General features: G+C 36.0%; 1 protein-coding gene across 3 annotated transcripts in view; it reads left to right on the forward strand.

Moving 5' to 3' along the window:
- Positions 1–17,759, forward strand: part of LOC132306948 (piezo-type mechanosensitive ion channel homolog) — a 72,257-nt gene that overhangs the window by 37,819 nt on the left and 16,679 nt on the right. For 2 of the 3 annotated variants that reach the window (XM_059804558.1, XM_059804556.1), the window contains exons 8-14: positions 7,825–7,909; positions 13,386–13,601; positions 13,687–13,864; positions 14,702–14,830; positions 15,001–15,174; positions 15,359–15,592; positions 16,097–17,644. In XM_059804558.1, the coding sequence (XP_059660541.1) occupies positions 7,825–7,909; positions 13,386–13,601; positions 13,687–13,864; positions 14,702–14,830; positions 15,001–15,174; positions 15,359–15,592; positions 16,097–17,644 (2,564 nt within the window). The remainder of the gene's footprint in view (positions 1–7,824; positions 7,910–13,385; positions 13,602–13,686; positions 13,865–14,701; positions 14,831–15,000; positions 15,175–15,358; positions 15,593–16,096; positions 17,645–17,759) is intronic. The other variant, XM_059804557.1, reaches the window with a different exon arrangement.

The following is a 17,759-nucleotide window of genomic DNA, read 5'->3' on the forward strand; positions in this document are numbered from 1 at the left end:
GCTTTCCTATTTTTGATTTTATTTTATATTTGGTAGTTAGCTAATATAAGGCTAGGATTGGGGAGGAAGAAACTCTATATAAAGCGTTGTTAATTGCTAGTGTTTTCAATTTTTAGTGGAAGATATCATTATTTTTACAGCAAATAAAAATTGCTTTGCAATTTCTCCTTTTTCTCTTGCTTCGTTCTAATATTTCGTTTTAAAATTGCTGTGAAGATGATTTAATCATATCCTCTTGGTAAGGCGGCATTATTGCAGCTGCCCAAAAATGTTTTGGAACATGCATTTGAATTATTAAGGCATGAGCGATAGCTAGGAGTGGGCCATTTTTTCGTTCAGCAATTCCATTTTGTTGAGGGGTATCAACCATAGTTATTAAAAGCCCAAGGCGCACCGAGGCGCTAGAGGTCCCTTGGAGCCTAGGCGCGAGGCGCGAGCCTGAGTGATGTGAGGCGCACAAGTAAAATTTTAAAACAATACTTGTTAACAAAAATAATACAATTAAACAATGAACATCCAATAATAAAAACACTAAATTAGTCTAAATATATCACAATTAAACCAATGAAGCAACTAGAAAAATAGAACAATTAAACTAATAAAGCTATTTATTCATAAGAAAGATTCAAAAAAAGCAAAACATAAACGAATTAACCATATATTATAAATTTATACTTGATTTCTTAAGCAAAAGCTATTATTTGACTCCAAAACAGATCCATCAAAAGATACTTGGTAGCCTACCAAATCTATAAAGTATCATGGTCAATACTTAGTAGCCTACCAAATTTATAAACCAAGCAACAAAATATCAGTTTTAGTTTTGAGTTTTAGCAAGGACTCCTAAAACCAAAGTTACCAAACAATCTTAAGGGACCTAAATATCATCCTCTTCACCAAACAACATAGTCTCATCATCGTCCCCATTAAAAGATTTGTAACCCTCGGCATCTTCTTCCTCTTCTGCGTCCTCAGAGTTTGCCTCGTCATCATCTATGATTCGTAGTGAAGACGAGCATGAAGGTGTTGTCCTCTTTGTTGCCTTTGGAGCTGATCTTGATCTTAAATTATGGCTGGACTCTCCAGCCCCGGTAGCTCTAGCAACTGCACCCCATGTCAAAGAGTCATCTTCAAACACCAACTCATTTTCGACATCTACATCTTCATCCATTATTCCAACCAACCACTCATTGCTATCATCTATATCATTTAAAAGGATGGGATCGATCCTATCACGCATATCATATCATCGTTTTAGTGCTCTATTATACTTGATAAAAACCAAATCATTCAATCGACATTGAGTTAGCCGGTTCCTCTTCTTGCTATGAAGCTGCATTAATTCAAATAATTAATAAGTATAAGTGTATAACTATTTATAATATAATTTTTTATCATTGAATTAATAATACTACAAACTTACATGTTCAAATACACTCCAATTTCGTTCACACCCAGATGCACTACATGTGAGGCTAAGTACTTTAATAGCAAATTTTTGCAAATTAGGAGTTGTAGAACCATATGCGGACCACCAATCGGCTGTTATTTACATATTATTAGTAAAAAATTAACAAAATTAAAATTCAAATATACTAAAATATGATTAATTGAGTTGTTTACCTGGTGCCCTTGACTTTCTTTGTCTAATAGCAATTGATGAGCCAAATAGACCATCAGCTTTCATATATCTACTCAACTCCAAAGAAATTTTATGTTGCACTTCAGTGGTTGGAACCAATCTTTCTATGCATTGATAAAAACCACCCATCACCTCTTCATCTTGCTCAATATTTGGATTGCTATAAAAATATTCTGGGTTTAAGAAATGCCCAGCTGCATGCAAAGGGCGATGGAGTTGGATATTCCACCTTCTATCAATGATCTCAAAGATGTCCTTATACTTCTCCTCATTCCCACCAAAAGCTTTAGCTATCGCTTCTTTAGCCCTTTCCATAGCCTCATAAATATATCCCATTGAAGGCCTTCTCTCACCATCAACGAACTTAAGTACACGAACAAGAGGGCTTGCTACTTTGAGAGAGTACACAATGCTTGTCCAAAATGAAGGCATCAACACAATATGTGCTACATTTTTCCCTTGTATCTCTTTTGCCCATTTACTGGAGGTCCATTCTTGTGAAGTGAACATCTTCCTCAAGCAATCCTTTTGACGAGGGATGCTTGATAATGTGATAAATGAAGTGGCAAATCGAGTCGTTGCAGGTCTAAGCAACTCTTTATGTCCAGTATAACGCCTCATCATGTTTAACAAACCCGAATGGTTATAAATATAACCATTTAACATTATAGCTCTCTTTATGGTCATCATTATATTTGGAATCTTAGCAATGTCCTCCAACATCAGGTCCACACAATGTGTAGCACAAGGTGACCAATACAAATGTCGGTGCCTTCCCTCCAACATTCTCCCTATTGTAAAGAAAGAAAATTTGGATTAATAGAAGGCTAGAAGCAATAAACCTAAAATTTTTACATCAAGTACATATTGACATCTATACCTGCCACAACATTAGAAGATGCACTATTAGTGACTACTTGAACCACATTTGTTGCTCCAATTTGTTGCACGAACTTGTTAAGCAAGTCGAACATTTTTTTACCGGTCTTTGAATAAGAGGAAGCATCGACAGATTGAATGAACATTGTCCCTTTAGGACAATTCACCAGAAAATTAATCAAACACCTCTGTCTTTTATCCTCCCATCCATCTGCCATAATTGTGCATCCGTATTTTGCCCATTCCTTCTTATGATCCCGCATTAAATTGTCTGTATGCTCCAGTTCTTTCTTGAGGAGGGGAACTCTCACCTCATGATAAGACGGAGGTTTCATTCCTGGACCATGTTGGCCAATAGCTTCAACAACTGGTGCAAAACTATCATAATTAAGGGCATTGAATGATATCCCGGCATCATACATCCATCTTGCAAGCACTGTTAATTGTTGTTAGCTTACCCTTGTCATTTTTTCTATTTTGCACAGCCACTTCCGGAGGAGGGGTGAAGTACAAATCAATAGGACCTTTCTGCTTCTGCTTTTTTGATTGAATATTATTGCTTCCAGTTCCACTTGCCACTCTTTTACCCTTAACATCAACAATTGCAACATCATCCTCATCTTGATCATCCATGTCATCAAAATCCGGCAACAAATTTGTGTATTCCTTTTCTTCTTTCTTCTTGCTCATGTATTCTCTAATCTCCTCTTTCACATGTTCAGGGCATTTTTTACATGCTTATACATTTCTATGTCCTCCTACAATGTGTTGCTTAGCCCTGTAAATACCCCCTTTCATAACTTTTTCACAAAAATTACATGTTGTTGCATTCCTATCTTGTGGGTTTTGCAGGTGACAATAATTCCAAGCTGGATCCTTTGACATTTTTTCGTATCTATTTAGTATTTACAATGAGAAATAGAATGGAGTCAATGGAGTGATGGACCAAGTTAAATTCAGCAAACAACATTCACACTTTCAGCAAACACCATTCAAAAAGATGCATTCAAAATTTAAATAATCCATGTAGCAAAATTCAGCAGAACACAACAGCAACAAAAAAAAAAAAAAAAGAGAGATAGACAGCCTTCAAAGAAGAAGGGAGAAAAAAATGAGAGAGAGATTATTGAAAGAAAAAGTCAGAGATTGAAAAAAAAAAAAGAAAAAAAGAAAGAAAATACGGTGGAGTAGATGAAGGAAAAAAAAATGAAGGCTAGAGAGAACAAAAACAGAGTCTGAAATTTTACAGCAATTAAGATGCAACAGACAACAAAAAAATAATAATTTTAAAAAGTCTTATTCTGTTCGGTATTTCTTTATTAAAGAGTGAGGTGGTGTACTGATTCTCCTATGGGTAATATAGCACCGCAAACTATGTTTGCTGAAGACTGATGATGATGAAGAGCGTACAGATTTACAGCTATAAGTTGAAAATGATGGAAAAAAATACAACGAGAAAAAAAATACAGGCCAGAGAGAACAAAAAATATATATATATATATATATATAGCAAGACAAGGGAGAGGAGTAGATGAAGAAAAAGAAAGAAGAAAAAAAAAACAGAGACCCACAAGAACAAAAACAGAGACGGAGAAAAAGATAGAAGAAAAAAAAAAAAAGACCCAGAAAAAGAAAGAGCTAAAAAAACACAAAACCAGATATATAGAGAGGAGGAAGAAAAAAAGAGACCCAGAAGAACAGAAACAGAGACGGAGAAAAAGAAAGAAGAAAAAAAAAAAATACAGAGACAGAGAAAAAGATAGAAGAAAAAAAATAAGAGACCTGAAAAAAAAAATATACCAGTCTACTAGAGACCCAGAAAAAGAAAGAAGAAAATCAGAGAAATAGAGAAGAAGAAAAAAAGAGAAAAAAAAAAAAAAGGGCGAGATATAGAGATTAGAGCAAATGAAGAGAGAGAGAGAAGAGGAGAACTGGAGAAGGAAAAAAAAAAAAAAAAAACAAAACTAACCTGTTAATTTGATAGACCCAGAAAAAGAAAGAAGAAAATCAGACAAATAGAGAAGAAGAAGAAAAAAAGAGAATAAAAAAAAAAAAAAAAAAAGGGCGAGATATAGAGATTAGAGCAAATGAAGAGAGAGAGAGAGAGAGAGAAGAGGAGAACTGGAGAAGGAAAAAAAAAAAAAACAAAACTGACTTGTTAATTTGATTGGGTGATTCCTGGCCAGACGGACTGGTAGCCCTCTCCTCTTCTCTTCTCTTCTCTTCTCTTTCTTTCTCTCTTCTCTTTCTCTTTCCCACTCCCACTCCCACACGTCTTTATTTCTGCTGTAGCCTTTGCTCTTTGACTGATTTGTTTTGTTGACTGTTGGGAGACATTGGGTTGCCAAGTCACAAGAAGACAACTTTTCTTTTGTACTTTAAGTTTCCATTTTGTACTCATTCGGTTTCCAAAAGCTGTAACTATATATATATATATATATATAATAATATAAACTAAACAAGCAAACACAAAGTATACGTAATACATCAAACAAATATATGAAGGAGCATAGAATATATGAAGCGCCTCTTAAACTATCCAAGGCGCAGCCCAGGCGCGCGCCTAGTGAAGGTCGCTGCGCCTGGGCTAGCATAAGGTGCGCCTGTAGGCGCCTTGCGCCTAGGTGCGCGCCCAGGCGCGCTTTTAATAACACTGGTATCAACAGAAGATGTTTGATGGATAATACCCCTCGACTCAAGAAACTTTTGAAAAATATTAAGTTTATATTCAAGGGTTATTGTCAGTTCTAAGAACAAGTAATTTTGCATCAAACTAATTTTGAATTTCAACATAAAAGGATTGAAGAACAGAGAATACTTGAGATCTATCTTTAAGAATATAAACCCAAGTTAAACGTGAATAATCATTAATAAATGACACAAAATAACGATCACCAAATAAACCAGTAGTACGAGCTGGTCCCAAACATCCGAATGTAATAACTCAAAAAGTTTTAAACTTTTATTGTCAAAATGAGACTTAAAAGTAGCTCGACGATGTTTACTAAGTTCGCAAGTAGTACATTAAACTTAGAAAAATTAACTAAAGAAGGGACCAAGGCTCGAAGACTATTTGAAGAGGGATGTCTAATGCGGCAATGCCACTAGTAATCTGAAGAGGAGGTGGAATGTATAGCCATCGGAGCAATAATTGGTTGGAAGTAGTAAAGACCATCCTTCTCAAACCCCCCGCTAATCGTCTTCTTCGTCTTAAGATCTTGAAAGACACAATAGTAAGGAGAAAAAGTAACTGAGCAATTTAAATCTGATATGATTTTACGAGCTAACAATAAATTGAATGAAAATTAAGGGATATATAAAACTGATGAAAAAGTGAGACCCGAAATGCGGAATGTACCAATTCCATGAATAGGTGATTTGACACCATTCGCTATAGTAACAACCGATGGTGAGAAAACATGAGAAATCTCAGAAAGGAGATAAGTTACCTGTCATGTGAACGGATGCCCTGAATCAATGATCTAAGGTGCAGAAGACGAAGCATGGAGACACATATTACCTAAAGTAACGATAGTAGCGGTGGAGGAGGGCTGATTTGCACGCTCACGCTTTACCTGAGAATCATACTCGGCTTTGGGGAGAACAATTTGTTTATTCGCACGAGTGGGAGTAGTCTCTTCCAAAACCGAAGCTTGATTAGCCCAAGTTGGCATGGCTGTCAACAAAGTGATTGTTTCGGCCACAATGAGTACACTTCTTGCCGCGACCCCCTTTGCCGCCACGAGTACTATGGCCTGGGTTGGAAGGACCTCAGCCCCCTTGTCCTCCACGGAAAGTATCATGTTGCTCAGTAGGAACAACAAGCGCAAAGTTGTTGTCCTTCTCAATTATAGGGGCATGAATAGATGCACTTTAAACTCGAGCAAAAGTCTCACTCGTTGTGGGTATCTCCTTACCAGACAAAATCTGCGAAGTGATCTGAGCGAGTTCGGGTTTAAGTCTAGATAAAAATTTTGCCACCCGAAACTCCTCCCTGTGCCCTTTTTGTTGTTCTATGTCTGTAGTTAATGGTTGGTAGACATTCAATTCTTCTCACACACCCTTCAGTTCTGAGTAATAATCTTCAACAAGACGATCTCCCTGCTAGAGATTAATAAATATCATGGTACAACTAATAAATACGAGAAATATTTTTCTCTGAAGAATACATGTCCCTGAGATTTTCCCCTAGGAATGACACGTTGAAGATCTCAGGCTCCAAGCTGTTCCATAACCAAGTCATAATCTGAGCATCTTCTTTCTCCCAAGCCTCAATAATCTTTTTATCACTGGTGGGTTTGGTTGGTTTAAGATGGGACAGTTTTCCTCGAGCCCATAAGAACACCTCTATGGCTCGAGACCATTGAAGGTAGTTCGAGCCTTTCAGTTTGGTGCTGGTGATTGACCCAAGAAGATGAGATTCCTTAGTATCCATAACAAGAGTTGCCGAACAAATGAGATATAGTAGTGATAGGGAGCCGAGATGAACCCGAGAGAAATTACTGAGGAGGGATCCGAGAGAGATTACTAAGACGAGAACTGAGATCACCGAGGAGAGAATGCCGAGAAGAGATTGCTGAGAGAAAGCCAAGATGGAATCAAGATTGGAGTCTGAATAAGACTGGAAAAAAAAAAAATAAAGAGGGATCGATTTCCGCTCTGATACCATGTTGAAAGAGAGAGAGAATATATGCAAATGTATATATTATTGAGTGAGTAATACAATAATACAATGGTGTTTATATAGGAGAAGCTACTGGAGTAGTTGAGACGAGAACAAGTAAACCTTATACATGGTAAGTCCATATATGGTAATGAGGGGTAGGAGAAGGCGGCTACAGAATACAAAAAATCCTAATATACAATGTAATCTAATTGTACACGTGTGACAACTCATACAATATTGTACAACACATATAATACTAGTAAGTCACACATAGGCAAAGCTACGACTTGTTTGAGTGGCCCGAGTGGGTGCAGTCAACAATTTATAACTAATAATTATTTTTACATAATTTGCAAAGATCACCATTGCAATACGTTGTCGTAACAGCACGGTTGCTTAAGGTTAATCTAGTCTAGAGCCTGTGCAAAGTCCATACGACTTATCAGGTCTGAATTATCTTTATTGTTCTATAAGAAATTCTTTTGTGGATCAAATACAAAATTACAGGGAAGAAAATGTTTTCTTTTTATTTTTCCTTCTTTTTTCCCTGTTTTGAATGCTTCTTAATGCTTAGAGATTTCTTAATACGTTGCACTGTCTTGCTTGCAGATTTACTGATCTATTTTGGTATTTGCAGGTCTGGTGTAAGGAATACCAATGTTTTACTTAGAGGTGCAGTTTTTCGGACATTTAGTATAAACTTTTTCACGTATGGTTTCCCGGTACATATTCTTAAACTACATATTGCATTTTTTTTATTGTGCTTCATGATGATTGTGGGATCTTGTGATATACATCGTTGCGCCCTCGTTTGAAATTTTAAACCTTTTGGGCAGGTAGTTGTCTACATGGTATAAGGGTGTTAAAGCTTTGGTTCTTGTAGATTTTGGGTTCAAGCTTCAGTTTCTACTTTGGTTTCCCTCATTTTGTAACAGCGAGCCCTACCCGACACAATACATCCCGGGAAGTTTAGTCCGGGGGAGCCAAAAGCGGACAATATTGTGTCATGTAGGGTGAGGGTTGTTACAAATGGTATCAGAGCCGAAACCTAGCTAGAAGTATGGCAAACGAGAATGTTGGGCCCCATGGGGGGTGATTGTGACGACCTCTGTGGTCGGGCGGGTGCAAGACACTGGGCGAGCTATCACACTGGCAGACTACGGGTGTCATGATCCAACATCGCCTTGGGAAGGTGAAGTGAAGTGCGATATGTAGGTTCAATACCCTTCTATGACACGTGTTTTAAAGCCGTGATAGCCGTAAACCCATCAGAACTCCGCAGTTAAGTGTGCTTATGCAGGAGTAGTAACAAGATGGGTGACCTCATGAGAAGTCTGGTCCGGGAGAGCCAAAAGCGGACAATATTGTGTTGGGTAGGGTGAGGGCTGTTACACATTCTATGGTCGGCAACACTCAGTCTGTCTGTTTGTCTCTCCACGCATGAGAGGTTGGTAGCATGTCAGGGTGGGTGTGAGGGCTTGTTGTACATTGTTGGGAATAGAGATCTGATTCCTTGAAGAACTGGAAATAGAATCAATAGAGTTGTAGATCCAATCAAGATCCACCAATAATCTCATAAGATCCAAGAGCAAATAACAAATGTAGGTAAGTTTTAACCTAAACAAAGTGAGAAATGAGAAAGAAGTTTTATGGATTCTAAGTAGATCTTGAAGATTATAAGTTTTGGTAGTAGATCTACGATTATAGTCTACTTTGGGAGATTTTGGAAGCTGAAATTGTGGAAAGGAAGTGGGAAAAGGAAGAAAAATAAGGTCTAAAACATTCATAGTACATAACTGCCTGTTGCGTAGTGGTATTAGTTTGCTACAGACTGTTTTGTAACATTCATGAATTTAATTATGATCGATGTAACAGCTTGTAATGGTACTTTCAGGTGGAAATACTGTTATGTAATGGTGGTTATGTTATTTAAGACCTTATTTTAGAATGAGACTATATCAAGTACAGTTGGTGGTGTGAAGTGCCTGAAGTAGTGGACATAGCATGTGACACCAGGATGCAATTCAGGAGTATTAGAGTAGAAATATAAAAGAAATAAAAAGGGGAGAATTGTGTAAAGGCTTGAATGAGATATATTACTCATTCACAACTCTAGTATTTATAGATAAAAAGAGCACATGCTCATATTATAAGAAATGAAATTAAATCAAGTATAAATCAAATTAAAACATATTCAATTGCATATTCTATAGCATAATCAAATCTCTGCTAATATGGTAAGTCATTCCATAAATCGTGGCTATCATATCTACTAACACTCCCACTCAAGTTGGTGCGTGGATATCTGAGATGCCCAACTTGGACAATGCATCTTCAAACACGGTCTTGGTAGCACCCTTTTTCAGAATCTACAAGTTCCAGAGTGCAAAAATCTGACTAGCAATGATTTTCTCTCAAATGAAGTGCTAATCAATAAATAAAAAATGTCTCCTCAGACGATAAACAACCAATCATGTCTCCTCAGACCGTAAACAACCAACGATGTCTCCTCATACCATTTCCCTTCACATGTTTAAAACATGTAGATGGAAGAATCAACAATGTCTCCTCGAACAATTCCCTTTCATACATATGTTTAAACAATGTAGATGAAAGAATCAACAATGTCTCCTCAGACCATAAAAAAGAAACAACTATGTCTCCTCAGACCGTTTCTGAATGGGTGGTGCCAAACTCACAACGCCCTCATTGAGGTCAGACCACCCTGCCAACCCGACACCTCTTGGATGGGTGATGTCACCTTAGACCATTCCCGAATGAGTGGTGCCGAACTCGCAATGTTCTCATTGCAGTCGGACCACCTTGGCTTTGATACCAAATAGAAAGATAAAAAAAAAAATAAAAAAGGAGAGAATTGTGTAAAGGCTTGAATGAGATATATCACTCATTCACAACTCTAGTATTTATTGATAAAAAGAGCACATGATCATATTACAAGAAAGGAAATTAAATCAAATCTAAATTAAATCAAAACATATTCAATTGCATATTTGATAGCATAATCAAATCTCTGCTAATATGGTAAGTCATTCCATAAATCGTGGCTATCATAGCTGCTAACAATTAAGTTGGATGCTTAGCATGAAATTGCCTTTTCTAGTGCCCATAGTATACCTTGAGATATTATATTTCATGCTTCTGATCTATATAAGCAAGTTTGTCTGGCATCTGCTATCATAGAGAGGTACTTCTGATTGGTTCTCCCTGCTTAGGTAATCACAAAGAAAAAGCAGCTCTTTAAGAAGTTACGTTCTCCACTGTTTTACTGGGTTTAGTCTAATAAAAGTTTTAGTTGCAGCAAGGTTGTTAGATTCGGGATTCTACATAGGATTGATGAGGGGTCCATAGGATCGGAATCGTAGGATCGGATAGAATCGTAAGATTCTATAAAACTATTAGAAAAGTAACTCAAACTAACTTTCTAAATTATTTTCGATATAAGTAGAGAATAAGGCTAAAAATTCAAATTAGACACTCTAGCAAAATTAATTAACATTAAAAGATACTAAGATACATGACAAACACTTAAAATCAGTTTCTTGATTTCAACAAAAAATCAGCATAACAATCAAGCAAAATCTCGGGGATAAAATTAAAGTAAAGCCTAGTAGAGAGAGAAAAGTACAATTTAGTTGCCTAATTGTGAGCAATTTAATTGAAAAGTTATCTTTTTTGGTTAAAAAAAAGGAACAAAACAGAGATAGAGAGAACAACAGAAAAAAAAAAAAAAAAAAAAAAAAAATGATGTCTTTCTTTATTTTTTTTTTCAGAATTGGCAAAGAATAGGTGGAAAAATAAAATTCTTTAAAGAAAGAAGAAAAGAGAAATTAAGAAGAATAAAACAAAATAGAGGAAATTTTTGAAATTTTGAATCATACCTTTAAAATTCAGAGTTGATAGTCTCTACATTTGACGTTCGTTTCTTTGTTTTTGTTTTTTAAATTTTAACTTTTGAATGTAAATAGGCTAAAGAGTTAGACTTTATATTTAAATTGATTAAATTTACTAGTCCAAAATTAATTGTAGGCCCAAATAAATCCGGAAGAAGAAAAAAATAACATGATTTAATATAATTGGTAGGATTGTAAGATCTTATGCGATTCTACTTCCGATTTTACAGATCCTACTGAGATTCTACTACTCAGAGATTTTGGATGGGATCGGGATCGGTTTGTCATTTTGGGATCATAGAATCGTAAGATTCTAAGATCCATAATCGGGATTTTAACATCTACGAGTTGCAGTGGTCTAATAAACTCTCAATTAAACTTCCAGTGTCGTTACAGGTTCCCTTTTGCCACACCATGACCAACACTTGACCGCATCCAATACCATAACCTTCACTGCTCTTTGCAGTTTCTATGGCAATATGGCATCTATAATCATTGTCACCACAGTAGCCGCTGTTATTGCGAGTTTTGCCTATATTTTCTTTCAGGGAATTTTCTTAAAATGATTGACGTAGCTGTAGAATATCCATAATTTTCACTTGGACGAATTGAAAATATAATTTTCATTTATCATTCTTTATTGAACTTTATAAATTGTTTTGGTTAATTGATTACCTTTGTACTGCAAACTACAAGTTATATTAATTATTCATTTTGAAATTACTCATCCATTTTAACATAATAAATGATCCCTTTTTATAATACAATTCCAATTTCCAATCTTTTTAAAACAATTGTGTAACCGACAGGGGAGTGTTACAAAATTTGACAAAAAACTAGAAATAAAGAAACCTTAGAGAAATACAAAAATGACAAGAAGTTAAAAAGGTAATAACAGAAGAAAAGTATAGACCGTAGGATGATATTTACTCTAAATTAGGTACAAAGAAGGGGTGAAGGATATTGTAAATATGTCAACTTAAGGACATGAACTAGAGATTTCAATAATGTAACGTGCATCAAGGGTTAAAGATGATGGATTAGAGAAAGGTGAATAAGTTAGAAGCTGCTGAATGAATATTGTATAGGAAGTTTATGTTTAGATGATTATAGTAACCTTTAGGTAGATCAGAGGAAATAACACTTTTGTAGGATCAGGATGTGCAAGGTTAAAAATAAAAAAGAAGCAGCATTGAACTATATGGTACATGACAGGTATTAAAACCAGATAACATTGCTGTTGAGGTTTGGAAGTGTTTTGGTGATGATTCCATGCCTTGGGTAACAACATGATTGAATAAAACAATAATAACTAAGGAAATATCTTTTGAATGACGGACAATTATTTCAATACCTATATACAAGAACATGGGATTCAAAATTGTACAAAATCATTAGGGTATCAAATTAATGAGTCAATTATGAAACTTTGGGAGAAAGATGCCAAAGAATGCCCAAGGTGTGAAACTACTGTATCGGATAATCAATTTGGGTTTTTTCAGCAAAAAAGAAAGATCTCTATGTGGTTTTTCATAGTTTTGGAGAAATCCTATAATATTGTCTAGCCATTCTTTAACAATTAAGAAACAACATATTAAGAAGATGAGTGATATAGGACGTATAGTGTTGCGCTACCAACTTGATGCAAGACAGAAGGAAAGCAGGAGATGAGAGGACAGAAGAAGAGACGAGGCTAGAAGGAGGTGGGAAGACAGACGAAAGATAGGCTAGAGAGACTAAGGGATTTAGAATAGCAAGGGCAATCAGGGAGAAGAAAACAATCAGAGAGTTCTCAAACTCAAGATAATATTTCAATAAACAAAACTTGTTCTTCGTCAGTGAGCATTTCAGAAATGTGAATATTGACATGGATGTGTGTAAAGAAGACGAACACTGATAAAATCAGAAATAAACACATCTGATAGATGGTTTAAGTAACACTTATTGGAGTTAAAATATAACAAAATCTATTAAGTTGGTTTGGATATCCGGCAATGATCAATAATTGCACCAATTAGGAAGAGTAATATATTCCTTATTAAGGGTAATGTTATGGGAAGCAAGACCAGAATTAAGATGGGTTGAGAATTGAGATAGTTCACCCCCTGCTCCCGCACCTGCCACACACACTTCACCACACCACCCAAAACAAAAGTTGGGAAAAGGCTTTGTTGAGTGGACCCATTACTTTAGGTTTATTTTTTTATTCTTATACATTTTGATTTCTTTGATTTTATTTAATTCTTAACTGGCTCATATTTAAGACTTTTGGTGATGAACTTGACAGGTGTCCTTGCTTGCTCTTTCATTTTGGAGTTTCCATTTTGCAAGTATCTGCGCATTTGGATTACTTGCATATGTCGGTTACATTATATATGCTTTTCCATCCTTGTTCCATTTGCACCGGTTAAATGGACTGCTTCTTGTCTTCATTCTGTTGTGGGCAGCCAGCACATATATCTTCAATGTGGGTTTTTCATTTCTGAACTGGAAACTTGGGAAGGTAGTTCTCATTTTTAACATTGTCTTCCACTTATGTTTTAAGAAAACTCAGATGTCGCTCAGTCTTCTCTTGAATATATATGCAGGACATGGAAATTTGGCAGATGATTGGGTTGTGGCATTATCCTATTCCGGGATTTTTTTTGCTTGCTCAATTTTGTCTTGGGATTCTTGTTGCTCTTGGTAATCTTGTAAACAACACTGTCTTTCTCTACCTGTCTGATGAGGAAGGGCAATCTTCAAATGACAACTGTACTGTTGAAGGTAATTAGATTTTTATGATAACATTGTTAAAGTGATATCCAATTACACCGAGTAAAGAATGAAAAATGAATGCAAGGAAAGATCTACAAGAGAACGAACCTGGATTTACTTGGACCAGTGACTGGACTTAATTCAAATGTTTGGTTTCCTTCTGTTTGGGTTTTCGGTTTCTTAGTGCTAGATTATTCTTTCTTGGTGTAGATTTACTTGGATCAATGACTGTACTTCCTTACTGTTAGAATGTATTTGGCGTATTTTATATTTCTTGTGAGGGGATATTAGTCATTTTTTTGTAATATCAATTATCATATATATAAAAGAGAGAGTAGATCGGAAAAGCTAATCTCAGAAATTTCCCAAACTCTATCTTGGCTCTTTCCTTCTCTTTGAAATGTAATTTCAACACTTGCTAAATGCTTATTTTAAATGTTTGGTGTCCTTGTGTTTGGTTATTCAGTTATTCCTTTGCTTAGTACTCAAGTCATAGACCTATAATCTGGGTTGGGTCACAATGATCTTGTTTTCATTTGCTTTCTCTAGGGCTGTACCGTCTTATCAATAAAGTGAAAGCAAAATACAATTCATATTAATTACAAGGATTTTTTCACTGGTGCTTAATCTTACATGATAATGTTCTATTGTCGTGTTGTTCTTTATTTCAAAAGCATGCAATTCATTTGTTCAAATCTTACTTCCTTTTGGCCATTGACTACCATGAAAGGATCTTCTAGGGAATTCTCTCTTGTGTTATTCCTGTTCTGGGTATATATGTTATTATTTTTAGTTTTATCTTAATACACTACTTCCATCCATATGATTGTCTTCCTTTAATTGCAGTGAAAGAAGAGACCAAGGTATTGATTGTGGCTACAATAGCTTGGGGACTGCGCAAATGCTCTCGGGCAATCATGCTGGTTCTGATTTTCCTCATTGCCATGAAACCTGGTTTCGTTCATGCTGTATATAGTATGTCAATCAAAGCTATCTATTTATTCATTTATAAGTTGCATTCTTAACCACAATATTGCCCTTAGATGACTAATATATGCTATAAAGACATTGAACAACAAGCTTTTGATGACACATGATTCTACACCAATTGACTAACCAGTGCTAAATTCTGATCCGTGCTTCAGTGATATTCTTTTTGATGTATCTCTTGAGCCACAACATCAGCAAAAAGATACGCCAATTGCTGATTCTTCTATGTGAGGCTCATTTTGCAATACTGTACATTCTTCAGCTTAATTCAGTCTCTAGAACTTTGGAGCAAAAAGGCTCTTTGAGCATGGAAATTCTGTCTCAGTTAGGTATGCTTCATATTTATTTGTTTCACATTGAATTATTATCCTTTAAGAGAACATGGTTACGGTTTTGGGTTTTTTTTAATGGGAAAATGTTAATTTTATATTCTTGTATACAATCTTTTTTCAGTTTGATCTAAACTTTTTTATGTGAAAAATTTATTGATAATTTTTATATGTATTCATGCAGGTCTCCTTGACTGTGACAGTTCCTGGGATTTCTTGGAAATAGCTCTGCTTGCTTGCTTTTGTGCAGTTCATAACCATGGTTTCGAAATGCTCTTTTCATTTTCAGCAATTGTGCAGCACACCCCTTGCCCTCCCGTTGGATTCAGCATTTTGAAAGCTGGTCTGAACAAATCAGTTCTATTATCAGTTTATGCTTCATCAAGCACCAGAAACAGCCATGACGATGCTTCTTATGGTATAACTTTGTTCAAGGTTCAGTACATTTTGAATTGACTGCTCATCTTTTGTCTCTGACAATGGTAAAAAAATGTTAGAAATTTGTATCAGTTCCCTGATTTTTGTGGCGAATATACTTATTTCTTGCTCAGATTTTTGTTTAAGCATATAGATACTGTGAAATGTTCTGGGAGACATGGCTCTCATGCAAAGTTCAAGGACACCATTCATCAATTCCCTAGGATGATTATACTAGTTTGAAGTTAATTATTTGGATTTAAGACAAAGTAATCTGTTGCGTTCCCTAGGATGTATCAGAAGAGCATGGTGAATTGCCCCGACAAAAAAAAAAAAATCATTGCAGTTTAGGAGGTCTAACAGAAAATGGTGTTGAACTCTTTGCATGTGAGCTACATACCTCGACATCTGGCTTTGGGAGAACTAATTCCTCTACAATTTTACTATTTGTGTTCATGTTATTGTTGTTTGCACTAATCTTCTGTTTGGTTTTTTGTTTTTTCAGAGAGAAAGATAGCTTTATACCTCAGTGCAATAGGACAGAAATTTTTATCCATGTATCGGTCGTTTGGAACCTACATTGCTTTTTTGACTATTCTTGTTACGGTGTACCTAGTGAGACCAAATTACGTTTCATTTGGTTATCTTTTCCTTCTCCTTGTCTGGATCATTGGAAGACAACTTGTTGAGAAGACAAAGCGACGCCTATGGTTTCCATTACAAGCATATGCTATAATGGTGTTTATCTTCATCTATAGCTTGAGCATATTTCCCAGCTTTGAGATATGGCTGTCCCGAAAGATAGATCTTTATCCTGATTTGGGCTATAGAACTGATGCCTCATTGTTGGAAAATGCCTGGGAATCTCTTGCAATTATGATTGTAATGCAACTTTATAGCTATGAGAGGAGACAGAGCAGGCATATTAAATCAGACCATCCCATTCCATTTCGATCTGGCATACCTGGGTTTATCAGGCGGTTTCTGATTTGGCACAGTCAGAAGATTTTGTTAATTGCGTTATTCTATGCATCTTTATCTCCAATAAGTGTGTTTGGATTTTTGTATCTTCTTGGGCTTGTCATCTGTACAACTTTACCTAAAGCTTCTCGGATTCCTTCCAAGTCATTCTTGGTTTACACAGGATTTCTAGTGATAGCCGAGTACCTGTTTCAGATGTGGGGTAAACAAGCTGAGATGTTTCCTGGCCAGAAACATTATGATTTGTCCCTTATTTTGGGTTTCCATGTATTTAAGCCCAGCTTTTGGGGTCTAGAAGGCGGCCTGAGAGGGAAAGTTCTAGTGATTGCTGCATGTACCCTTCAATACAATGTCTTCCATTGGTTGGACAATATGCCAAGTACTCTTGTAAACGTAGGAAGTTGGGAGGAACCTTGCCCATTGTTCATCACAGCAGAAGATTTGTTACCAGTCGTTTCCACTTCTAATGGGGAAATTAACCCTTCATCTGATCCCAGTGCACTTTCTGCAAAACGAATGGTGACAAGCAATTCATGTCCATCTTTTTATTCTAGTCTGTTTCAATCATCTCATAGTGACTACTCTAAACGAGGGGGATCTGAGGGTACTAGCAATAGAAAATATTCGTTTGATTATATCTGGGGAAGCTCTAAGGAGAGCCATAAGTGGAACAAGAAACGAGTTCTTGCTTTGAGAAAAGAGAGATTTCAAACACAGAAGACTACCTTGAAAATATACTTGAAGTTCTGGGTGGAGAATATGTTCAACCTCTTTGGCCTTGAGATAAACATGATCACTTTGCTTCTTGCCAGTTTTGCTTTGTTGAACGCCTTCTCTATGCTATATATTGCATCTCTTGCTGCTTGTATTCTCTTGGATCGGCGTATTATACGTAACGTATGGCCAATATTTGTCTTCTTGTTTGGTTCTATTCTTGTCCTTGAATACTTTGCAATTTGGAAGAACGTGATGCCTTTGAATCAACATGTACCAAGTGAGAGCATTGTGCATTGCCATGATTGCTGGAAAAGCTCAAACACATACTTCCATTACTGCAGAAGCTGTTGGCTGGGTACTTTCTCTTAGAACTGTTAGAATTGTGGCTTAATTGACAATATATATTTTACATTGTATTACTTGAAACTTGGTTGACTTAATTTTTTTTACAATGCTGTTTTAGCTAGGGG

This window comes from Cornus florida, unplaced genomic scaffold (genome assembly GCF_030987335.1).
Source record: "Cornus florida cultivar Cherokee Brave unplaced genomic scaffold, ASM3098733v1 CherokeeBrave_3.0.0_Hap2_Chr05, whole genome shotgun sequence".
NCBI lineage: Eukaryota > Viridiplantae > Streptophyta > Magnoliopsida > Cornales > Cornaceae > Cornus > Cornus florida.